Raw genomic sequence first — 25,239 nt, forward strand, 5'->3', positions numbered from 1 at the left:
GAAGGTTGGGGGAAATACCAGGAACAAGACAACCACAGAGGAGGTGAGGACCAAAAACTGAGGAGAACCTGCACAAAACCTTGACTGACCCCCAAACCACACAGCTGGACAGAGGCTCACTCAAGACCCAGGATAAAATGCAGCCCCTGGAGGTAGGAAAAACTGGGTATAGATAACACCAGTCAACAATGTTCATGTCATAATGGGGTCCACGCTAGTGAAACACTTTTAGGAAAAACACAATCGTCAAAAAATAAAGAGAGACAATAGTTTTCAGATTTGCTAAAACTAAAACGCACAATCCACTTTTAAGGGACATATTTTATTTTTATTTTTTTTTTATATGAAGTTTATTGACAAATTGGTTTCCATACAACACCCAGTGCTCATCCCAAAAGGTGCCCTCCTCAATACCCATCACCCACCCGCCCCTCCCTCCCACCCCCCATCAACCCTCAGTTTGTTCTCAGTTTTTAACAGTCTCTTATGCTTTGGCTCTCTCCCACTCTAACGTCCTTTTTTTTTTTTTTTACCTTCCCCTCCCCCATGGGTTCCTGTTAAGTTTCTCAGGATCCACATAAGAGTGAAACCATATGGTATCTGTCTTTCTCTGTATGGCTTATTTCACTTAGCATCACACTCTCCAGTTCCATCCACGTTGCTACAAAAGGCCATATTTCATTTTTTCTCATTGCCACGTAGTATTCCATTGTGTATATAAACCACAATTTCTTTATCCATTCATCAGTTGATGGACATTTAGGCTCTTTCCATAATTTGGCTATTGTTGACAGTGCTGCTATGAACATTGGGGTACAAGTGCCCCTATGCATCAGTACTCCTGTATCCCTTGGGTAGATTCCTAGCAGTGCTATTGCTGGGTCATAGGGTAGGTCTATTTTTAATTTTCTGAGGAACCTCCACACTGCTTTCCAGAGCGGCTGCACCAATTTGCATTCCCACCAACAGTGCAAGAGGGTTCTAAGGGACATATTTTAAAGGACATGCAGAGAAACAGAAATGTGTGACTATGTAAAAGTCAACACAAGCATGTTCCCTGTGTGACGATTCCCAGATATTGCAATCAGCACCAAACCGGCCATGAGCATCAAAGAATGAATAAATATATGTTGAAAGAATTTAAGAAAATCGAGTTATCAAAGGGTGAACAGAAAGGAAATCTGAATGAAGAAGTAGACTGTACAAAGAAGACCAAATTGACATTCTAGAACTGAAAGGGAAAAAAAAAATGCAATGACCATTCAATGGGTAAACTTCACGGAAGGCCTGGGAAGGCAGAGTAAAGAATCAATGAGGTTGAATATAAATCAATAAAAATTACCCAATTCAAAAAATCAGAGAAACAAGATTGAAGAGAAAATTATAAAACCTCAGAAATCCACAGACAATAAAAAAAGGCAAACTGAGGATCAGACTCCAAAAACGGGAAGGAGGAAAAAGGCAGAAAAATGAAGAAATCCCGTTTGAAAACTCCTCTAATTTAGTGCAAAAAGCTTGAGCATATAGATCTGAGAAGCTCAACACTCACCAGAGAAGAGAAGCAAAAGAAAACGGCACTGAGGCTCTTCATGTCCACATGAGAGAATCAAAAAGAAGACAGGGGCGCCTGGGTGGCTCAGTCAGTTAAGCGTCTTGACTCTTGATTTCGGCTCAGGTCATGATCTCTGGGTCGTGTGATGGAACCCTGGTTGGATCTCCCTGCTGAGCATGAAGCCTACTTGGGATTCTCTCTCCCTCCGTCTTTCTCAAGATAAATATATATTTAAAAACTAAGCCAAAAAAAAAAAAAAAAACCAAAAAAAAAACCCCAAAAAACACCAAAGGCAAATCTTCAGAGTTGACAACACCTTCCACACAGGACGTGGTGGTTTTAAGATGTTCACAGATTCACTGATACTCCCTCCATGAAGAGGTAGAACTAATTCTCCTCCTCTTGTGTGCAGACTGGACTCAGTGACTCAGTTCTCATGGACAGAATAAGGGGACGTGATAGTGTGTGACTTCAGAGATCAGGTCCCAAAGGGACTGTGGTTTTCTTCTCCCCCTTCTTCTCTTTCTTTCCCTCTCTCAGATCCTGGATTTGGATGAAGGCAGGTGTCCTGTCAGAAAGATCCTCACTTGCAGACAGGCCCACATGTGAGGAACTGAGGCTTCCCCCTATGAGCTTGTGGACACTGAAGCTCCCTGCCAGTAGCCACAGGTGGGTGCGTGAACTTGAACTTCCAGCCCATGTCAAGCCTTCGCATCATTGTGATTCTAGTTTCATCTTGGCTGCAACCTAATGAGAAAACTTAGCTGGAGCTGCCCCGCTTCCCTGTCCTTACACTTTAATTATTATTATGTTTATATTATTTTATTATTGTTATTGCTATAATAATGTCATATGAAGCTGCAGAATCATGTTATAATCTGTGGCATCGCAATGGATAATGACACAGACCTTGGAAACTGGACAGGGGTGCTGGCATCACAGACACTTTACACGAGGCAGGTGCTGAGGAGCGGGGCAGGGTGGAGTCTGAAGGATTGTGAGGTGAGAGTTTAGGAGGAAGAGATGAGAAGAAATGCTGGAAATGTTCAAGGAAAGGGGCAGAGAGGTAGAAAAGGAACAGAGTCCTCTGGAGCCCTACAATTCTTCTGGGGAGAAGTAGGCTGAAGATGTTACGCCCCTGTAGACACAGCCACATGTCCGACTGCGTGCTGTGTACAAGACATGCACTTTCAGGGCACCTGGGTGGCTAGGTTGGTTAAGCATCCGACTTCAGCTCAGGTCATGACCTCATGGTTTGTGAGTTTGAGCCTCACGTCGGTCTCTGTGCTGGCAGCATGAGGCCTGGTTTGGATTCTCTGTCTCCCTCTCTCTCTCCACCCGCCCACCCTTTCTCCCTCTCAAAAATAAAGATATAAATATTAAAAGAAAACCAATAACTGCACTTTCACTATGAGGACACAGGCAGAACGTAAGTTGATGGAACAGCTGTGCCAGGCAAACTGTGACATGAGGAGGCTGATATGTTAACATCAGGAGCACAAGAGATTTCAAAAAAGAACACATTGCTGGAGATAAGGAGAGTCTCCTCGTGAGAAATGTAATAGAATGAGAAATGTCACAAATGCAGACAGAAAGGAGACCAGTGGCCACCCAGGGCTGGGGGCTGGGACGAGGACCAGATGCAAAGGGGCACCAGGAAACTCAGGATAAGGGACCTGTTCTCTATCGTCTTACTAGTTCCATGGGTCTAAACCATTGGTGACATTCCTCTAACGGTGCATTCACACCTGGGACATTTTATCTCATCTGAAAACCTCAAGAAATAAAATAGTAGTGGGAAGATAAATATAAACTAGGTAAATATAAATGAGAAAGTAAGTTTTAGATCAATGTATTATAGATAAATAGAAGCTAGGAGAATTCATTGCAAGCTCCCCGCCATGAACTCGTTTTGAAGGAAGTCCTGCAGGCTACAAAGAAATGACACCAGATGTTAACTCATAAACAGAATGGAGTAATTAACAACAGGAATGGTGTTATTCTGTGTATGTACATTTTCTTCTTAACTTCTTTAAAAGGCACATGACTGTTCCAAACACTAAGAGGTACATGATACTATCTGGCCTTTAATGTACTTTGGTCACACATGTAACAATACTGGTACTGAGAAGGCTAAATGAAACTCTATCCCTGTATGTACTGGATGGAGTTCAATGTTGCCTTAAGTAGATTGTGAAAAGTGAAAGATGCAGGTTTCAATTCCTACAACCTCAATAAAAATTAACGGAAATAAGTATAGCTAAAGAGCCACTAGAAGAATCAAAGCATAAACAAAAACTGATTGCTTGAAACAAAGGAAGGTAGAAAAGAGGCACAAGAATGGAAAAGACATGAGACACTTCAGAAACAAAGAGCAAAATGATAGACCCAAATCCTACCATGTCAGGAATCATATTCAATATAAACCAAGTAAAATACCAATCAAAAGGTTGACGTTATCCGAGTGCATAAATATCAAGATGGACGATGCACTGTGTAGAATAGAAACACTTGAGCTACAAACCCAAAGATAATTTAAAACTTAAAGGGTTAAGGAATGAATATCCCATGGGAATAGAAAGCATAAGAAGTCTGGACCGTTGCATTAACCTGAAGCAAAATAGGCTGTCACATAGGGAGCATCGCTAGAGACAAAGAAGGACTTTCTCTAAGGACAAAAGGTCAGCATTGCAGCAAAACAAAGTAATGAATGGAGAAGACCCTCAGTGCAGAGCTCTAAAACAGGTGACACATAAAATGGAAGAAAGGTAAAGAGATGGAGACATTAGCTATTATATTTGAAGGTCAATATTCTTCTCTCATTAATAGAACAGGTAAGGATTATACAACTTCAACCATTCCATGAGCCAAAATAGACCACAGACTGGCCCTAAATAAATGTGAAGGCAGGGAAATTATAGAGTACACTCTGTAACCATGGTGACATTAAATTAAGAACATAAGGATCTCTGGACAATCCCCAATATTTGGAAATTAGAACACACATCAAACCCCTGGGTTGTCATGGCTTAGAGAGGCAATCACAGGGAGGTCAGAATTGTCTGCACCTGACTGACAATGTACAGAAATGACAATGTGAGGTCTGTAGATGCAACAGAAACAGAGGTTGTGATTTCACAGTTTGCAGGGACAGGAAGCCAGGCCTAAGGGACCCAGACAGCAGTCTGGGTTTTGAGGGTGCACCAAGACCCCGTTTTGAGGGTGCACCAAGGGGAAGAAGAGGCAGCAAGCCAGGGTCCTGCGCTCTCTAGGTGGGGGAGGGGGCCCCCCTCTAGGTTCCAAATGTGGGGGTCTGACCCCCTGGCACAGGGGCTTCCCCCTGTCAATCTTGGGCATGGTGTTGAGATGCCTGGGTCCTGCAGGCCTGGGGAGCAGGGAGGGGACACATTTGGGTCCTGGGGGAAATGGTAGGCAGAAGCATGGGCCTGACTCATGGCTCATGTCCTTGTAGCCCGTGCGGCATCCCGCCTCCATCCCACGTCCTGTCTCTGAGCTCCAGGAACACAGCCTCCATGGCCCCAGCTGCTGGGCACCTCCCTGTTGGAGGCCCTGGGGCAGCTCCTCCTGGAGGAGTGTTTCCCGTGTTCACAAAGAGAGAATGTCTCCAGGTAACACAGGGGTGGATGGCAGGTGGCTGTGAAATCCTAGCCCAGGGAGTGGGATCCGGAAACTCCAGAATTAGAACCAGGTCCCTTCAGGGTGCACAGACCTTGCTGTCCCTCCTCTCAGTTCCTTGCCTCTCCCTGCCTCCCCAGCAAAAGGGGGTCTTGCTCTGGAAGAAAGGGAGCCCCTTAACCACCTCCCCTCTCTCTTCTTTCCCCTTCATTCCGGGATGTTTGAACTATTCATGTTGTAAGTATGGAAAAATGCCTAAACCTGAACACAGTTTCCTAGTCAATTACAGAGCTGACTCCTGTGTAATGACCATCAGGTGTAAAACAGAGACGTCCACCATGGCCCCACCCAGTTGCCCCCGTGCCTCTTCCAGACAGAACCCCTCCTCCCCCCACGAGGGTCCCCTAAGATGACCCTTCCCCTGACCTCTGGTCCCTGGTTCCTCCTCCTGCACTCTTGTTGGCCTTCATCCCCTAATGTCACAATTTCCTACCTCTGCTCACCTCTCCTGGAGCTTCCCCAGGTTCCAGGTCATCACCCAGGGGAGCTCCGCCTCCTCCTCCTCCCCTTCTTGGACCACATCTTAGGAATGGACAATCCAGACTTGGTTCCCTGGAGGAGGATCCTGTAGCTCTGGAGGCAGAAGCAGGAACACCTGACAGGGACGCCAGGGTCAAGGTCCCATTAGACCCCTGGGGAGTACCCCAAAGGGAACTCGGGTTTTCTGTCGTCATCCCTGTGGCCACACGGGGGTGCTGCCGCTCTCCGGTTCTGCACCGCCAGGTGAGAGGACTGGGCTGAGGTGAGTCAGGCTGAGCAGGGAGGGAAGGGGGTGGGAGGGATGAAGGTGCCTTCTTAGCAGCCCTGGGGGCAGGTGCAGGGGTGGGGCAGGGAGCAGAGGAGAGGAGATCCTTGAGCCCTTTCCTGTGTCTGTAGTTTCCCTCTGTCCTCCCCACAACCCCTCTCTCCAGTCCCTTGAACAACCCCAGGAAAACTGAAAAGTAGACAGTTTTTCCTCCTGGACCTAGTACTTGTCTGAGGGTTACTGTAAAAAAGAAACTGCTTCATTTTAGAATAGTTTGAGATTTACAGAGAATTACAAAGTTAGCGCAGAGTCCCTGTACGCCCCACACTAGGTTGACCTGTTGTTAAAACCACCCTGAACCTCATGCATTTACCATAGATGATGACGCAATACTCATCATTCCTACTACTGAACTCCACACGGGATTTGCTTTTATCGGTTTCGTTTTCTCTTCCAAGATCCCATCCAAGATAGTCCACTCGTATCTCCTTCAGGCTCCTCAGGCTGTAACCATTTCTCAGACTTTCCTTTTTTTTTTTTTTTTTTTTTTTTTATGTTTGAGGAGAACTTTCAGGTACATTGTAGACTATCCCTCATTGTGAATTAGGCTGCTCAAGGCTATGGGCTTGGAAGACCACAACTGAACGGGCCATTCACAACACAACATATCAAGAGCATACAGTGATCACTTGTTCATCACTGATGAAGTTAGCCTTCACCCCTTGGCTAAGGTCGTCTTGCCCAGATTCTCCCCGTGAATTTCTTCTTTATGCTTTGTCCCTTTCCACGAAGTAGTGTTAGAAGGAAGTCAGGATGTGCAGCCCAGAGATATGGGCTGTCCCAGTATGAAAATGTGCATGCAGGTTGTTGTGCAGACATGAGTTGTCTAATGAGTTGGGTAAATACCTCAGAGAGGTATCAGCAGCTCCCATGCTTAGTCTGTGTTTGGCTTTACAAGAAACTGCTGACTGACGCCCACAGTGACTGTGTTACTTTGTATTCCTGCCATTAGTGTCTGAGGCTTTTTGTTGCTCCAAGTCTTGGTCAGCACTCCATATTATCAGTGTTTGGATTCCCGCCATTGTGATAGGAGTGTGATGGCAGATCACTGTTGTTCCCTTTGCATTTCCCTAATGACACCTGCTGTGAGCACCTTCTCATGTGCTTATTTGCCGGGAGTATATCTACTTGGTGAGCTGTCTGATCAGGCATTTGCTCATTTTTTTAAATGAGTTTGGCTTATTGTTGCTTTTTAAGGGTTTTATGGGTGTTCTAAAACAAGTCCTTTATTAGACATGTGATTTGCAAATATCTTCTCCCAGTCTCTGGCCTGAACTTCTTTATGAACTAACAGTAGACATATATGCACGGATGTATTTTTTTTGGGGGGGTAGGAGAAATGACTCATTGTGATGTATTTTGGGGAGAGAACTTGGGTGACGGGGGGGATGAGGGATTACCATGTAACATCTTTATTTTTGGATATCTGTGGTTATCTGCTGGATTCCCTCGTATGTGCTGGAGTGATGTTTTCAAAACATAAACTAGTTTAAAATCCCTAACACATGACAGATCATCCTCAGACTATTAATTAAGACTCGGGTTCTGATCTTCTATTTTAGGACCAATCATCTTTTCCCTGAACTATTTTGCCTTTGAATTTTCATTTCTGAAGCAAGTGGGCTTGATTGTATGGACAGGTACTCCCATGAGAATAGCTTAATATGCCATGTAACATACAAAACCCATCATCTAGAAAGTATTTGAACTGACAAGATAGTAATAAATGAATAAAGGAGCACACCCCAGAAGCAAGAGAAAGATCGTGCTTGCCCCCGCCCTCCCACCCCCAGAGAACAGGGTCCTGAGAAATGGAGCAAAGTCTCTGTGAGTCCCCTGCCCAGGGCGCAGACAGGCAGGCCCAGTCCCCCTCCCCCCCCCCCCCCCAGCTCTGTGGCCTGAGCTGCTGACTTTCCTACCATCTCCTTCCTTGTTAAAGTGTAAAGAAACATGTATAAACTGGTTATGATGTGTGCGTATGATGTACAATATATATGAGGTGATGTATATTCCCTGTAGAAAAATTATAAAATGAGAAAAGTGAATGAGGACAAAGTAGAAAGGATGGTAATTCTCACACCTGAACTACTTTGTTGCATTTTCTCCTAGTCTATGATAGATGCTCCTGCTGCTGGAACTCTGTCTCTAAGGTGATGAGCACAGAGCTCAGGGGTCCCAGCCCTGCTCTCTCCAGATGCCATTTCCCCAGTCAGCTCACTGTCCCCCTCCTGAGAGGGCTGCTTCTCACTTCCTCCCCCCTCCTCAGTCTCTTGCACCCCTCCCTGCTCCCCTCCTGAGGTGATGAGCTCCTTTGTTTCTCACTCAGATGAGAAGTACACCTCCTCCCGGATTCCTCTCGCCCATTTGCACCTCGGTCCTCACCTTCTAGTGAAGGGGAGGTGCCCCTCCTGTCTCAGGCTGCCCCTCCATTTGGGCACCTGTATCATCCATTTCCCCCTCTTTGCTGCTTCAGCTGTTCCCCATACAAACATGCTGTCCTGACTCCTATGCAACAACATGAAACAAAACTAAATACATCCAAACAAAATCCTCCCCTAAAAATCCAACATGTTTACATGACTCTGCCAACTCCTGCCCCATCTCTATTGCCTCTGTGCAGAACTTTCCTCACTCCGTTTCTCACCCACCATGTTGTCTTTAGCAAATGATAGAGACACAGAGTTTTAAAAATTCTAATACTCCTGCAGTACTTGAGGTCAAGTCAGATGTCCCCAATCTTCCCTGCGCACCCAACATCCTGAATCTCAGAGATTCATAATCATACCATCTTCACCACTCCTAATGGCTCAGTTGTTTGGCACAGTGGGGGATTTTCTGCGTCCAGTCCTCATTTACAACCAGGACCCTTACAAAAGCATCTATGAAAATTAACTGCTGCCCCCACCCTTTCTATACCTGGAAGGGCATATAGTATAAAAACAGCTCCAGCAACATTTCTATTTTATCTTTCAAGGTCAATAGTACCTGGTACATACGGGCTTGTGTCCGTTTGCCATGCATACTATTAAAGGGACAGAGAGTTTGGAATGATTCTGAGGCCCTTATGATCTGTGTTAACTGCGCATTATACAGTTGTCTTAACAATTCTATACCCTTTACTCCCTCATCCAAAGGCTTATATTTACTGAGAGCACGCCCTGGCCTGTGGCTGCTGATTCGCATGTCTCCACCATGGCAACATTGTTCAGAAATGTATCTGATGGACCCCGCTCTATGAGTTCTTCACCGAAACCAAGGGTTTGCTGGAATGCTTTTTGCAGCTCTCATAGGCATTGTTACTGTGACTGCGGCCGCAGCTACTGCGGCTGTCTTGTTGCACCAATCTGTGCAGACAGTACAATTTGTGCAACAATGGCATGAGAAATCGCACCAACTTTGGAAGACAAAAAGGGATCTTGACAGTCGACTGCCCAGTGACATTGCAGGCCTACAACAGGCTGTGTGATGCTGCTGGGAGGTCAATTACTGAACCTACAAAGACAAATATCGTCGCGATGTGATTGGAACACTACATCAATATGTGTAGCCGCATTACCATTTAATAACACTAAATTTCCATGGAATGATGTTAGAGACACTTGTTCGGACAATCTAACTTGTCTATGGACATTCAACATCTGCAAGCACAAATCTATGAGATTTTCAAAACCAATCTGGACATGTTATCCGGTTCTAAGGTTTTAGAAAATTTATCAGAGGGATGAGGAAAATTAAGCCCTGTAGAGCATGTTAAGATTTTTAGCTTCTCTACTGCTATTCTGTTTGTATTAACATGCAATGTATTTATCTTTGCATGTACAGTCTGTGCCAGAGACGATGAGCCTGTCAACATATCGACCGACAGTTCGGGTTATGCAATGTCCTCCTACAGTCCATCGTATACAAAGAGAAAGGGAAAGATGCTGGAGAACAGCAGGCCGGATGCACCGTAAGAATGTCCTGAAGGAAAGGGACAGAGCAGCAAGAAACTGAAAGAAGTTTCATTCCCAGGACAAAAGGCTGCTGGGATTGCTCCTTCTCTCCAGAAGGACATCATCCGGGCGCCACCCTGGGGATAAGAATGTTTTGTCTGGTGCCAGATGTACTGATGACCCAGTATGGAAAACACTGCAGGTACATGACCTGTCAAGAGGCCAAATACTATGTTGTATGTGCTTGCTGTTGTCAACAATTTGCAAAAATAAAAGTGGCTTGAGCCAGGGGACCGAGGCTTTGGCTCCTGGAGAGTCTTAGTCCCGTGGTTTGCAATCGTCTCATTACCACACCTTTAGCACCTGTCTCTCTACATATTCCATACTCTCATTTTCTTTGTGTTTATTTATTACCAATATATGTGTGTGACATTTCGTGTCTTCTTTTCCAAAGTGTTCTCTAATATTTCTGATTATCTTTTTTTCCCTTATTATTTGAGTGTAGCTTACACACACTGTTCCATTCCTTTCAGTTTAACAACATAGTGACTCGTCATATAATCCAATAATTGCACTCTTGGGTATTTACCCCCCTAAAAGTGAAAACACCAATTCTTTTATTTTTTAAGGTTTATTTATTTTTATTGAGAGATGGAGAGAGAGTACACAAGCAGGGGAGGGGCAGAGAGAGGGAAAGGGAGGGAGAGAGAGAGAATCCCTAGTGGACTCAGTGCTGTCAGTCCAGTGCCTGATGTGGGGTCAACTCACAAACTGTGAGCGTACATGTCCACGCTATAGAGCATTGTATGGACATTGAGATGCTATTTCCACATCAGAAATGATATTTGTTTCACTGAGTTTTGAAACATTTAGAACTAGGAGTCCAAGGAAGTATTTCTACTTTTCGGTTTTCCCTGTATCACCATCACGGGACTGGAGGAGGTGCACAGGGACACAGACACCTCAGCAATGGCACGGGCTCCTGAACTCTCCTCTCCTGCAATCCTGCCTCACCCCTGAGCCTGACCCCTGTGGAGTCCAGGGCTGCTCAGAAACTTCTTCCTCTCCCCACTGATGCCCAGGCTTCTGCTCAGACATCTCTACTTGACTTACAGTCCAGACCCCACTAAGGCTTCTCAGTCAGAATCCACCCGAGAGCAGAGCAGTGGGGGATGTCCCCTTACCTTCCACGCCACGTGCGGCCACAGGACTAAGAAGAGAAGACCCAGCTGCCTTTCTCCTCCTCAGCCAGGCCCTCCTTAGAGTCTCCTTCAGGTCCAGCACCTGGACAGGGGCCCAGACACCAGGGAGTGCCCTCATCCCAGATGATGTTCAGTGAGTGAGGTTCTTTTCAAAAGCCACAGGGATACAACCTGTGTCCCCCACCCCCCGCCCGCCACACACACACACACACACACACACACACACACACGCACACACAAATAAATAGGTAAGGAAGATGTGTGGTATATACACACACATATATACACACACACTAGAATATTATGCATCCACAAAAAGGATGAGATCTTGCCACTTGTGACAACATGGATAGACAAACAGGGCAGTGTGTCTGCTACGTGAAAGAAATCAGACTGAGAAAGACAAGTACCACATGATCTCACTCCTATGTGGAACTTACAAAACAAGACAAATGAATAAATAGACAAGCAAACAGCAGAATCAGACCTATAAATACAGAGAACTCACTGATGACTGCCAGAGGGAAGGAGGTTGGGAGGATGGGCACAGTGGGTGAGGGGAGTGGGAGACACAGGCTCCAGGTATGGAAGGAACAGGTCTTAGGAATAAAAGGCACAGCACAGGGAATATCATCAGTGATACTGTAACATCACTGTCTGGTAACAGGTGGCAGCTACACTCTGGTGAGCACAGCATGGTGTAGACAGAGGGTGAAGGGCCCCTGGGTGGCAGTGTGTTCTCTGGTCATGGTCCCAGGGTCATGGGATCCAGCTCTGCAGGAATCAGCCTGCTTGAGATTCTCTTATTCTCTCTTTCTCTCTCTGTCTCTGTCTCTCTCTCTCTCTCTGTCTCTCTCTGTCTCTCTTACTCCCTGCCTCTCTTCCCTGCTCTGGCTGTCTCTCTCTCAAAAAAACAAAATGTATATACAATTTGAGTCACTGTGTTGTACACCTGAAACTAACGTACTTGTGTCTTTCAACTATATTCATGTTAAAATATTTTTAAAAAGAAATTAATTAGGGAGTATAAACCTTAGGGGTGCCTGGGTAGGTAAGTCGGTTGGGCATCCGACTCTTGATTTCAGCTCAGGTCATGTATGATCTCCTGGCTCTCCTGGCTCCTGGGTGTGAGACCTGCATCAGGCTCTGTGAATGGGTGCATCCTCTCCCATGACTGCAACTGCAGAGAAAACATGCGCAGTTACAATAAGGCATGGGAAGGCTAAGTGAGACTGGCAGAAACACAGACCCCTATACATGCAGGTGTTCATGTGGGGTGTGGGGTCAGAGGAGACACTGGGGTGCAAAAACAACTAATTGGATGAGAGAGGAAAGGGACCGGACATAGAAATGAAGAAAACATCCCAACATGGCATCAAGGTCGGGGTGCATAAACTTGTCAGGCACCCATTAGGCATCAGGCACCATTCTCTGCACTACATGGTTCAAGACAAAGTCTCTAAGGAACAAGGAGACTGTGAAGGGTTGGAGGAACCAATTTCATGAGATCAATACTCACTGGAGGAGGAAATGTCCATCTCCTCAGGCAGTTCAGTACCATCGACCTCAGTTTGACCCTGCACCTCACTGAGGATCTTGGCATTGTTTTCACTTGACACAAATGTGATGGCCAAGTCCTTGGGGAAACTGGCCTGCACAGGCCTCCTGGAAGGGGACAGAGGGTAGCACTGGAAGACCCCAAAGTAGGAAGACACCCAAAAGGAGGGACGAGGGTGTAATGTATGAAGACATAGGAAATCAGGGGCTGGGAGAGGACACTGGGATATCCGTGTGGGTGTGCAGCTTACCCGATGCAGGTAGGTGTGGGAATCGCCAGGCCGGTGGTAGTTGATGGCAGTGTTTACCTGCTCAATGTCCATGCCTTGGCCACATAGGTTGCTGGCCACAAGAATTCATTATTCAAGACCTTTGAACTACTGATACCAAGAAAGCCTTTGTCAGAAAGGCAATCATAAAAATGTTCACAGTCCTTTATCTCAGGGGTCTCATTTCCTCCCAAGGACACAAGACATTTTTCCATCTCTCCCTCACCTCTCCTCTTGGGGCATCCTACAGTGGATGGCAATGGCTGGCAAGTTCTGCTCCACTAGGAGCTGGGCCAGGGCAATGCAACGCTGCACAGACTTCACAAAGATCTTGCCTGTGTGTGGAGAGTAGGGGGATGTGGGCCCATGGGTGTGTGTACGGGGGGGAGAATGACAATGTGCCAGAGTGGGAGATTTCTGGAAGCACACCCTCCACATGAAACCACTAAGTCCCTCTTATTCCCCACATGATTCCTTTATTCCTCTAAGGATAATTACTCTTCCTTTCTCTCCTTTGCTTCGGATTTTCCTCAGCAAATCGGTCTCTGAGGAGATACAGAGAACAGTAACCAAATCTGGCAGACATGTTAGGAGACAGGAAGGAGGTACTCCATGACAAAGGGATAAGTATTGGAACTAGGGTCTGGAACGACCATGAACAATATTCCTGCTTATGAAGTATTAAACCTAAGATCTACCCTAATTCTGGGAGTAGTTTTAGTGTGAATAAGTTGCACAATTCGTAAGCTGAGAGAAAGCTTCTCCTCAGGGTGTGATACAAGAAGAAATAAACATATTTCAGAACCATAATAGGGCCAATGTATACTGGAATATTTAAGGATTTAAAAGTCCTTCCAGATTTTTTTCAAGTTCATTTATTTATTTTACAACAGAAGGACACAGAGTGAGTATGAGCAGGGGAGGGGCAGAGACAGAGACAGAGACAGAGAGATCAAGAAAGAGAATCCCAAGCAGGCTCCACTCTATCAGTGCAGAGCCTGACGCAGGGCTCCATATCACAAACGATGAGATCAGGTTAACCGACTGAGCTGCCCAGGTTCCCCAAAATACCAAGTCTTTAATTATTATTGATGGGTTGTAGCTATTTTAAAATATGCATTTGAAGACAGAAGAAACAGCAGCCCCCACATCGGGAACTGTTCTGACACTGACAGCTGGGCCTCAGTGTGGTCAGAAGCTGACTGATGCCACCACTGGGCCATACTATTCCTGTGGGACATGAGCCAGTCATCTCATGGAACATCAACAGCACACAAGGACACTCAGAAACCATGACATTACTTTATCTAATTAGAGACAAAAACAAGGCACCGTACCACCCACCCAATACCAAACATCTCCCTGTGCTGGTTACTGAGCATCGCTGCTTTTTACCATTACTTTGTTTATCTCAAGTTTTTATTTAAATTCCAGTTAGTTAACATACAGTTTAATATTAGTTTCAATGGGGCGCCTGGGTGGCGCAGTCGGTTAAGCGTCCGACTTCAGCCAGGTCACGATCTCGCGGTCCGGGAGTTCGAGCCCCACGTCAGGCTCTGGGCTGATGGCTCGGAGCCTGGAGCCTGTTTCCGATTCTGTGTCTCCCTCTCTCTCTGCCCCTTCCCCGTTCATGCTCTGTCTCTCTCTGTCCCAAAAATAAATAAACGTTGAAAAAAAAATTAAAAAAAAATATTAGTTTCAAGGGCAGAATTGAGTGATTCATCACTTACATACAACACCCAGGGCTCATCACAACAAGTGCCCTCCTTAGAACCCATCACCCATGAGCCCATCCCATTTAACCTGTGACCCTCCCAGAAGCTTGACAGCTTCTCAGTACTAACCATCTTTTCTGTTGGGATTTGTGGTAATATTAAAACAAATGACGTTCTTTAAAATTTTTTTAACGTTTATTCATTTTTGAGAGAAAGAGAGAGACAGAGTGCAAGCAGGGGTAGGGCAGAGAATCAGGGAGACACAGATTCCTAAGCAGGCTTCAGGCTCTGAGCTGTTAGCTCAGAGCCCCATGCAGGGCTTGAACTAACAGACCATAAGATCATGACCTGAGTCGAAGCCGGAGGCTTAACCAACTGAGCCAACCAGTGCCCCAAACAAGTGACTTTTTTATAATTCGATTCCACTCTAATCAATGCTGGAACACCTATATTACTTAGCGAAACAACACACAACACGTTACTTAAAAACATTCATGCATTAGTACAAGATCCATTCCATGTGCAGATGGGCCTATGGATTTAATGTAACAGAGAAAGACACAGTCAATGATATTGTTTCAGATTCTAGTTTACTAAAAACTCACAGAAAATACACAGTGTGTAGATTTACTATAGTATCAAAGATGAATGTCCATAATTATCTGAAAAGGTTATGACATATACTATTCTCCTATATTTGGTCAAGGACATACATTTTTTTCATATACTTCAACCAAAACAACGCAATAGATGCAGAAGCAAATCTGAACATCCAGTGATCTTCTAATGAGACAGACAAGAAAGAGACTTGCAAAAATGTGAAATGTAACAGAACAACTATTCTCACTGCCCCCTTTTATTTGGGAACATTGTTACTTTCCATACAAACAATATTTCTGTTTTCATATGATTGTAAATGAATTAATAAATAGTTGAACCGGTTTTATTCCTACTATGGTAAATATGGATCGATATAATCCACAGACACACAATTATCCCTGGGATCCTCACTAATTTGTAAGACTGTAGAGATATCCTGAGAACAAAATGCTGGAGAATCAGTGACTCACACAGCTCCTGGTCCACGGCTGAGGGACACAGTGGGACAAAGAGTGCTCTGTGCAGTAGGTGAGGCGTCCAGGCCAAGTCCCAGGTCCCCAGGCCCGCCTCTCAGGGTCTCTGGCCCCAGGGCGGCGTCGGGGGCGGGGAAGCCCAGTGTTGGGGAGCCCCCAGCTGCCCTGGTTTCACTTCTCCCTGTCACAACCTGTGTCAGGTCCTTCTGCCTGGATACTGATGACCCGGCCTCGGTTCACACTCCTATTAGCGTCCGATTTCCGGAGAAGCCAATCAGCGGCACCGCGGTTCCGGGGTATCAAGTTTCCGCACCCGCCTCCTGAGACACATTTCAACCCAGACCCCGAGCATGCGGGTGGTGATGCCCCCAACTCTGTTCCTGCTGCTGTCGGGGGCCCTGGCCGCGCCCCAGACCTGGGCGGGTGAGTGCGGGGTCGGGAGGAAAGGGCTTGTGAGGGGCAGGAGGGAGAGGACCGTCCGGCGGGGAAGCGGGACCCATGGGGAAGGCGACTGTCCTCCGCCCCACCCCAGACCCCCACCCGCCTCCCGCCCCGCCCCGGCCTGCCCTCCCCCGACCCTCTCGGACTCCGCCCTGCTCTCCCCAACTCGGGTCCCCCTCGCCCTGCCCTCCCGTCCCCCTCCCCCTGGGACCCGGGCCCCGCGCGGGGAGGAGGGTCGGGCGGGGTCTCAGCCCCTCCGCGCCCGCAGGCTCCCACTCCCTCAGGTATTTCTACACCGCGATGTCCGGGCGCGGGGATGCCCGCTTCATCGCCTTGGGCTACGTGGACGACACGCAGTTCGTGCGGTTCGACAGCGACGCCCCGAATCCGAGGATGGAGCCGCAGGCGCCGTGGATGCAGCTGGTGGGCCCCGAGTACTGGGACGAGCAGACGCGGATCGCGAAGGACAACGCACAGATTTTCCGAGTGAACCTGCAGACCGCCCTCCGCTACTACAACCAGAGCGAGTCGGGTGAGCGACACGGGCCCGGTCCAGGTTACGACCCCCATCCCCAAGGACGGGCCGGGGTCGCCCCGAGTCTCCGGGTCAGAGCGCTGCCCCGAGGCCGCGTGACACCCGTCCCACGACCCTGGAAGAGCCCGAGGGAGATTTTAGGCGGGTTTACTTTCGGTTTCACCTTAATCGCTGCTGCTCTGGGGGCGGGGCGGGGACAGGGTCACACAGCATCCAGAGAATGCATGGCTGTGACGTGGGACCCGACGGCCGCCTCCTCCGCGGGTACAGTCAGTTGGCCTACGACGGCGAGGATTACATCGCCCTGAACGAGGACTTGCGCTCCTGGACCGCGGCGGACACCGCGGCGCAGATCACACGCCGCAAGTGGGAGGAGGCCGGTGGTGCGGAGCAGGAGAGGAACTACCTGGAGGACTTGTGTGTACAGTGGCTCCTCAAGTACCTGGAAAAAGGGGAGGAGACGCTGCTGCGCGCAGGTACTGGGACCGCGGGGCCTCCTCCATCTCCCCTCCATTGGGGCTGGCTGCCCACGAGGAAGGGAAAATGGACTCAGTGTCATGACCCCTCCCCTAGGAGTTCATCTGCCTACTAGAGGCTGACTCACCTTGAGGGTGCTTTTCTCTAAAAGAGAGACAGGAATCCAGTCTCTCCCTGGGGTGCAGGTTGAGACATCCCAGAAATAACCCATCAGCAGTTCCCTCTGACCCTGGCAGCCACCTTGTGAACTCTGCCCTTCCCTCTCAAGGCCTTGTCTCCATCTGGGAACATATTTGGAGATCTGACTCCTGGTTTTCTGAGTCACTCACCCTCCACCACACTCAGGACCACAGTGTGTTCCCCCCTTGGATCAGCAGCTTCCTACCCGGGCTTCTCTCCCTATTTCCAGAACTTAACAAGGATCAGGAGATCCCAAAGGCTAGACTGGGGTCTGGGTTTTGTGCTTCTTCCATCCAGACCAGTGGTCCTGTCCACCTCAGGATGGTCACGTGGATGCAGTTTCAGTGGCCCATAAAGCTAAACCACAGTGTGGATTCTCTGTTTCTTCTTCCTCAGAATCTCCCAACACACGGGTGACCCGCCACCCCATCTCTGACCGTGAGGTGACCCTGAGGTGCTGGGCCCTGGGCTTCTACCCTGCGGAGATCACCCTGACCTGGCAGCGTGATGGGGAGGACCACACCCAGGACACAGAGCTTGTGGAGACCAGGCCTGCGGGAGATGGGACCTTCCAGAAGTGGGCAGCTGTGGTGGTGCCTTCTGGAGAGGAGCAGAGATACACGTGCCATGTGCAGCACGAGGGGCTGCCCGAGCCCATCACCTTGAGATGGGGTAAGGAGGGTTGGGGGTAGAGCCCCTGTCAGGGAACGCAGGGCCCTTCTGGAGAATTTCACAGAGTTAGGACTGAAGCCAGAGGTCTGGGCCCCTCACCTTCCATCCCTTTCCAGAGCCATCCTCTCAGCCCTCCATCCCCAACCTGGGCATCATTGCTGGTGTGGCTGTCCTTGTGGTCACTGTGGTGGTTGGAACTGTGATCTGGAGGAAGAAGTTTTCAGGTAGGAACAGAGGGGGGGATGTGAGTTCTCTTGTCCCACTGGGGGTTTTCCTAGGTAACACATTGTCCTGCCTGGTTCCTGGGCAGTTCCATCCACACACATGGACCTGCCCACTCTGGAGCTGTTACTAACAATCACTCTGTAGCAAAGCACTTGTGAAAATGAAGGACAGATTTTCACTTGGTAATTCTGGTGACGGGGACCTGATTCCCAGCAGTGACAGGACACAGAGGAAGGTCCCTGCTCAGGACAGACCCCCAGCAAGTCAGGTAGTCCTGAGACGCCCCCCCCCCCCCCTACACACCTGTTCTTCATGTATCCAATCTTGTCCTGGGTCTTTAGTTAGAATTCTGGAAACTTCATTGTGAACTAGGATTAGGAGGTTGCTCTAGGATCACCTGGTCCAGTTGTCCCAGGTGTCTAAATGTTATTTTCTTCCACAGGAGGAAAAGGACCAAGCTACTCTCACGCTGCACGTAAGTATTGAGGAAGTGATCCCTGAAACCTGGGATAGTGTAGACAGGACCCCATGGGGAGCTCACGCCCCCCCCCCCCCATAGCTGCTCCTTTAGTCTCAACTCCTGTGACTCTGATCATGTCCTGTTCGTTCTACCCCAGGCGATGACAGTACCCAGGGCTCTGATTCGTCTCTAATGGCTCCTAAAGGTGAGTCTCTGGAGGGCCTGATGTGGGGTGGAGTGGTGGCACTAGGGACACTTTGAGCATGCGAGGGGCTGTTGAGTGTGTGGCACTTATGTGACTGACCTAAATGTGTTCATGATGATTTTTTTTCACAGTGTGAGACCCGCTGCCTGTGGTGCACTGAGCGATGCAGGATCTGTTCATGCTCCCACTTGGTGACATTGAGATCGCCTGACTTCCTGCAGATGGTGTCAGAATGTGTCTGTGTTCCTATTAGCATATTGTGAGGACGCAGGAGACTGGCCCCCAAACCCACCATGACCCCTCCCATACTGATTCGTGTTCCATCTCCATCCCTGTCTTTACTTCATGTTGGGCTGAGTACTGACACCTTACTTCCCTGCTGAGAATGAGAATCCTGGTAAGAATTTGTGTTTTGCAATTCTGGGTATGTGGGATTGATGAATTAACAAAAGACAATGTTTGCAAAGTTGCAAGAGAAAATAAATGAAAACCCTGAGAACCTTCCAGAACCTGCATGTTTCCTGTGCCATGTCTGTTGCAGGTGGGGACAGGAGAGGGCTGGAGAGCCGAGCAGGGACGGGGCCTGTGACCAGTCGGTGCTCAGTGCGTCCTTGGAGTGTCGTGCTCCCTCCTCAGCTGGGTCATGTCTCTGCTCCTTGTTCTTGCCCCTTCTGTGGAACCTTGTCTCACCAGGTCCTGTGATCATAGGGACTTGGATGTCACCTGCCACCAGGAGCTTGGCAGCAAGAGCTTCCTGTGACTGGGTCAGCCCAGCCTCCATCCTGGGTCATGACCTCAGGCCCATCTTTGGGCATTTTTTTTTCCTTGTGTCTGTGATGCATCAGGCCTTTTCTTGTTCTTGTGTCCGAGTTCCTATATCATTCTCCCCGGGTGACCCCGGTGGTTACAGTAGCAGGAGTCCTTTGGGCTGTTGTTCCCACAGGCCTAGGTGGGCCCTGCACACAGGAGTCTCTGTGGTTTGGAGACATGAATTTTCAGATTCATCCATCTCCTCCCTCTAGAGCTGTCTTCTGGAATATTCTTTAGATTATGGTGGTAGAGAGGAATCTGAGAGTTTCTCATCCTTTTTCAACTTCAGAGAGTTTCTACCTTCCCTATCTCTCTGACCCCTCTCCCTGCCCTTAGTTTAGTGATGCTGGTGCTGGCTCCCATCCATGTTCATGGATTTATAAAGCAGGGTCTAGGGTAGATTTGTGTGGTTGGAGAAAGGACCCCATAGAGCCTGAGTATAGTGATTCTGAAGACAAGACTGTAACTGTGTGCTGTGCTGTGCTGTGCAGGGGAAACTCTGTGGGAGGGGGGAGCTGAGCAGAAAGAGGGAGGGGGAAACAGACCTGGGGGAAAAGTAGAGGCTGCACTGATGGTGAGGTGGGGGCACTTTGTGCGGGAGCTGCCACGGACCGGCTGTGCCTGAGGCTCATCCAGAAGACAGAGGTCCTCTCCGCTGACCAATCGTTCCACTGATAATGTTGTGTGCCACATACAGGACCTGCTATTTTTTTCATCTAAGACACCTCAGTTAGTAAGAAGAGGCAAACGTGCTGGTGTTGCAGAGAATATGTCCTAGGGGTGAGGGACAGACTCCACTTGACCCTGGAACAATGTGGGGACTGAGGGCAATGACCCCTTTGAGCAGTCAGATCCAAGTATAACTTTTGACTCTCCTGAACTTAAATACTACTATTAATAACGTACTGTTGACAAGAAGCCTTACTGAAAACAGGAACAGTCATTTAACACATATTTTGTTCTTACATGTATATGTAACATGTATTCTTACAATAAATTAAGCTGGAGAAAATAGTAAGAAACCATAAGAGAAACTGCATTGACAGCACTTATTGTAAAAAAGTCCACAGATCGGTGGATGTGCCCAGTTCAAACCAGTGTAAATCAGAGTCAACTGTATATTGTATAAATGTGGTAAATAAGGGAAGTGTTTAAACTGGAAATTGGTTGGGGCACCTGGGTGGCCTAGTAGGTTCAGCATCTGACTTTGGCTTGGGTCATGATCTCATGGTTCCTGGGTTGGAGACCCGCGTGGGGCTCTGTGCTGACAGCTCAGAGCCTGGAGTCAGATTCTGTGTCTCCCTCTCTCTCTGCCCCTCCCCCACTTGCGCTCTGTCTCCCTCATCTCAAATATAAATAATCATTAAAAAAAAAATACAAAATAAATTGGAAGTTGGTAGGTGCTTTGAGGAAGGTGACCCAGAGAGTTACCTGTGCGGGGACAGGGAAGGTGGCTACTTTACTATGGTGGTAAGTGTGAGCCTCACTGGGAAGGCGACCTCTGAGAGATGTGTGGGACACAAGGAGTTGTTGAAGAGCATGTCTCAAGGAATTCTTTCCAGGCAGGGGAACTTCCAGGCACACACACTAGGGCAGGAGCGTGTCCTTGTTCAAGGAAGGGTGAGAGGCCACTGTGGCTGGAGCAGAGAGCATGCAAAATGCCGTCAGATGTCTAGACCTTAGGATTAGAAGGGTTTTGAGTTTTCTCTGAGTGACATGTGGAGTCACCAGATGGTTTAGAACAGATGGTCCACCTGGGACTACTTCTCTTTAGAAGCATCTGTTTGCTGCTGTGCAGAATTGAGAGGTGAAGGTCAAGCACCAGTATCTTTTAAGATAAATATAAGAAGTATAAAGAAAATTTTATTTATACATTATGAGTATGTATATTTATAGGTAAATGTATAGCACGTATATATTTAGTTAGAGTATTATGCGTCATTTACTTCAGCCAAGGCTACAGAACAGTCCTGAAGCCAACGGCCAGGAAGAGAATCCATAGTCTCACCCTAGGTCAAGGCCCAAATAAGAACCACTGTCCGTGCTGCTGGTCACAGACGCCACTGTTCACACCACTGGTCCGTGAGGTAAGGACTGCTATGGCTACTGCTCCCGGCAGGTGGATGACAGGACTGCCACTCACATCGCTTGTGCCAAATGCATCAGCACTGTCCCAGCTTCCCTGTCTCCACATCTTGAGTCAGAGTCTGGTGTGTGGTCACCTGACTGGTGGAGCCTTAGGCCACGTCCAGTTGCAACAACGTTGGCATCATGATTTTTATCTGGATTCCCAGGGAGTGATTACCAATACTGTTGGACTTGAACTCCTCATTTATACAAGTCTGCATTCCCGGCCATAGCCCTGTGAGAGGCCATGCATTCCGGTGGTCCCCAAAGTCACCCCTGTTGTAGGCAGACTCTAAGCTGACTCCAAAGTGCCCATTCTCTTGTAGTCATGCCCTTGAGTGACAGCCACTGTGGGAACAGAAGCTGGTTATAGTGACTTGCTGGTAACAAATAGAACAGGGTGAAGTCATACGAAGTATATCTGGGATCACCAGGCACAAGACATGAGGGACCTGGAGTCAAGTGTGTCCAGGTGGGCCGTCAAGCCAGGCTGGGGAAGTAGGGGTTTCTGATGGAACCCAATGACAAATGACCCTGCATTCCTTTCCCTCCTGAAGGGTTCTTCTATAGACCTCAACCTCCACAGCCACTGCCATCAGATGACATGAGGAGGAGGAAAAAGGTCACCAGCAGTGATGGTCATCGTGGCTGGAAGGACAGGTGAAGTCTGTAAACAGGACAGGAAGAGAAGGGAAGAAACAAAGCCTCCCAAAGGTAACACCTGGAGAGCCAAACTGTTCACACCTCTGTCCATATACAGTGTAGAGAAAGCAGGAAAAGAGGAAGTTTCCCTCCTTTCAGGGCAACACCTACTACTTCATTCTGCTTCACCACGATGGCTGGAATGTAGTCACACAGACAAACACAGCCTCATGGGAAGCTGGTGAATGAATCTGGTTTTAATCTAAGTGACCCGGTGTTCCCATGAAACTCTATCACTATGGAATAAGGATGATTTTTGCTGTACTTAAATTTTTAAAAATGGATAGAATGGAGGAGGAAATCTACTGTTCACTCTGTACTCCCTTATGTTATACAAAGTTTTTATATCTTGTGCATGCCTCAGTCAGTTGACATGAATTTTGAATTACCAAGAAAGCGTACCTCCATTTAGCAGACACATATTAGGCAGTAGTAGAGGATCAGCTCTCTGCTAGGCCACAGTTACAGAAATAAAAAGGAATTCACAGTGAGGTGAATAACCTGGTAAATGCAACTAGTATAATGAGTTCTGGGAAGCACCCTCCAGACAGAAGCTTCTTGAGTGCCTACTGTGGGCCAGGTGTTGTGCCACATGCTAGGGACAGAAAGAAGATGCAGGTACATACCTTGTGACCTAAATGTCTCCTGCTGATGAGCTTCTGTGCCAATCCCTGACTTTCCAGGACCCCTACCTCTGTGTCTTGTCCCTGTGTGGGAATGAGCTGACACTTGGAAAGAGAACCTTTGCCCATTTGGTCCAAAAATTAGTGAAAACGTTTAGGTAGAGAATACTAACTGTGTTGTGTAACTGACTCATCATTACAAAAGAATATCATTAAGAAAGAAAATGGATGAAGGGAAAGAAACAAACAAAGTGGAATCACAAGAAGTGACTTTGTGGGATCCTGTATGTGGCAAACTGGAAGAAATAGTGGGAGACCAGGATTTGCATGGGAGCATGACACAGGAAAGCAAAAAGAAAAAGCTCAGTTTAGTGATGGTGCTTTCCTAGAGGTTTAGAAGGTCTGACAAGTCAAGGGGGAAATGTTCAGAGAGGATGACCTCTCAGGCTCGACAAAGTTGAGACAGACCTTTCCAACGATAATGTGAATCTTGTATCTAGGACTCTGCTTTGATAACACAGCTCAGCTGTGCAGTTCTCTTCTCCAACGAGGCGCTCAGAGTTATAATCATCTTGTTCAGTGATTGTGCACCTTTGTATGAATCCACTCAGTTTAGAGAATGTGGTACCTTCCATTCCTGCCATCTGTCAACTGGAACACCCTCTTGCAAACAGATTCTATAATAAAGTCCAATGGTCTCCACCTCTTTGTCCACTGGCCTTATGGAGTCTCCTCCCACTGAGTGTGGGTGGGACCTGGAAAATCCTCTAGCCAACAAGATGTGGCAGTGGTGATGTTGGATCATATAGCGTCATGACTTCCACCTCTCCAGTTTTCTACTATCTTCTCAAGTTACAAGCTTTGCTAAGGCAAGCAGCTGTGTTAGAAAGACCAGAAACTGAGTTCAGCCTTCCATCTACATCCAGCAAGACACTATGGCCCCCAACCCACCAACCAACAAGGGAACTCTCAATCCTCCCTCTAAGGCAGGCTTTCCATTTCTTGAAGACAGACATCCTGTTTTCTCTTTACAACGTGAATGTCAAGTTCTTTGCTCTCCCTGCATCTGGGAGGCCCCATGAGTGAGGAAAGGCAGGATAGGAGGAAGTACCTTGAGGAGAGTGAGGCTAGACTTGGCCTCACCTCTCACCTTGGAGAGCAGGTATCACCAGGAAGTCACTTAGAAACAGAGAAGTCAGGGACAGCAGGGATTAGAAGGACATGAATGGCCACCCCAGTGTCTCTCAGGCCTGCACAGGGCTGTGCTTTTGGGCTGTGAATAGAACAGTGATGAAGAAACTCTGCCCCCACCCCCCATAGCTGGTCTTTCCCCCTCAGCATTGTGGGCAGCCCACCTCACAGCCCAGATGCACACACCGTGGACTCCGTACAGCTTAGGTGTGACCCTCTCTCCCACCATCTGCAGCAAACCAACTCCATCAGCCAATGTAGAACCAACTCTTCTGTCACTTCAAACCCCATGGACTTACTTATAGGGACTGTGAGAAATGCATACCCTTCACAAGACTCAGTGCTGGAGGAGGAGAAGCTGTCAGAGCCACAGAATGAGGTGACTCTTAATGCAGCAGGTGAACAGTTCCAGGAATGAAAAACAAAACAAAACAAACAAAAAACGGTGGGCTCTTGGGCTCAGGAGTCTGTTTTGTTAGAATCATCGTTCAGTGAACTGAGTCACTTAACCTCTGAATGATCTTAATTTCCTTGCCTATAAATTGGAATTAATAGCTTTCCCCATCTCATGGAACTATTATGAGGTTGAAATGATTTAATTCATGCAAATCCCTTGAACCAGAATCTGGGGAGGAAGAGAGTCCCACCAATGTAGCTCCTGTTTTCTTCCTCCTACATGACAAGTACCGGTTCTCCCTGTCACTCACCACCCTGAGCCCCTCTCACTTCCTGCAGATGAAGAACTGTTCTGTCCCTTATAACCCATGGGGTTGGGGTGGGGCAACCATGA

The 25,239-nt window shown here is 47.7% G+C and overlaps 2 protein-coding genes and 1 long non-coding RNA gene across 4 annotated transcripts in view; 2 read left to right on the top strand and 1 right to left on the bottom strand.

The window, feature by feature from the left end:
* The window catches only part of LOC124528157 (class I histocompatibility antigen, Gogo-B*0103 alpha chain-like), a 215,970-nt gene that overhangs the window by 83,554 nt on the left and 107,177 nt on the right, over positions 1–25,239 (bottom strand). The gene's annotated exons all lie outside the window — the stretch shown is intronic.
* LOC124528159 (class I histocompatibility antigen, Gogo-B*0101 alpha chain-like) lies at positions 16,007–19,505 on the top strand. 2 transcript variants are annotated; one of them, XM_047101569.1, is made up of 8 exons: positions 16,007–16,224; positions 16,511–16,774; positions 17,048–17,253; positions 17,831–18,106; positions 18,223–18,330; positions 18,774–18,806; positions 18,949–18,996; positions 19,128–19,505. In XM_047101569.1, exons 1-8 carry the CDS (start codon positions 16,022–16,024, stop codon positions 19,130–19,132), a joined length of 1,143 nt encoding a protein of 380 aa, XP_046957525.1. In that variant the 5' UTR covers positions 16,007–16,021; the 3' UTR covers positions 19,133–19,505. The 2 variants fall into 2 exon arrangements, with proteins under 2 accessions (XP_046957525.1, XP_046957526.1); XM_047101570.1 differs by having other exon boundaries at positions 16,118–16,224; positions 16,978–17,253.
* Positions 21,121–23,960, top strand: LOC124528166 (uncharacterized). The gene is made up of 2 exons (XR_006966108.1): positions 21,121–21,893; positions 22,491–23,960. It is a non-coding gene; the product is annotated as an uncharacterized LOC124528166 (long non-coding RNA).

The sequence above is a fragment of the Lynx rufus genome, unplaced genomic scaffold, assembly GCF_022079265.1.
Source record: "Lynx rufus isolate CCGP_SWC_20201006 ecotype Redwood Valley unplaced genomic scaffold, mLynRuf1.p SCAF_6, whole genome shotgun sequence".
Classification (NCBI taxonomy): domain Eukaryota; kingdom Metazoa; phylum Chordata; class Mammalia; order Carnivora; family Felidae; genus Lynx; species Lynx rufus.

Excerpts from the sequence above, each read along its gene's own strand:
- LOC124528159 (XM_047101569.1), top strand. The coding sequence starts at position 16,022 with ATGACCCGGCCTCGGTTCACACTCCTATTAGCGTCCGATTTCCGGAGA. Across the intron at positions 16,225-16,510 it reads CGCGCCCCAGACCTGGGCGG|GCTCCCACTCCCTCAGGTAT; the intron begins GTGAGTGCGGGG and ends CCGCGCCCGCAG. Across the intron at positions 16,775-17,047 it reads CTACAACCAGAGCGAGTCGG|TCAGTTGGCCTACGACGGCG; the intron begins GTGAGCGACACG and ends CCGCGGGTACAG.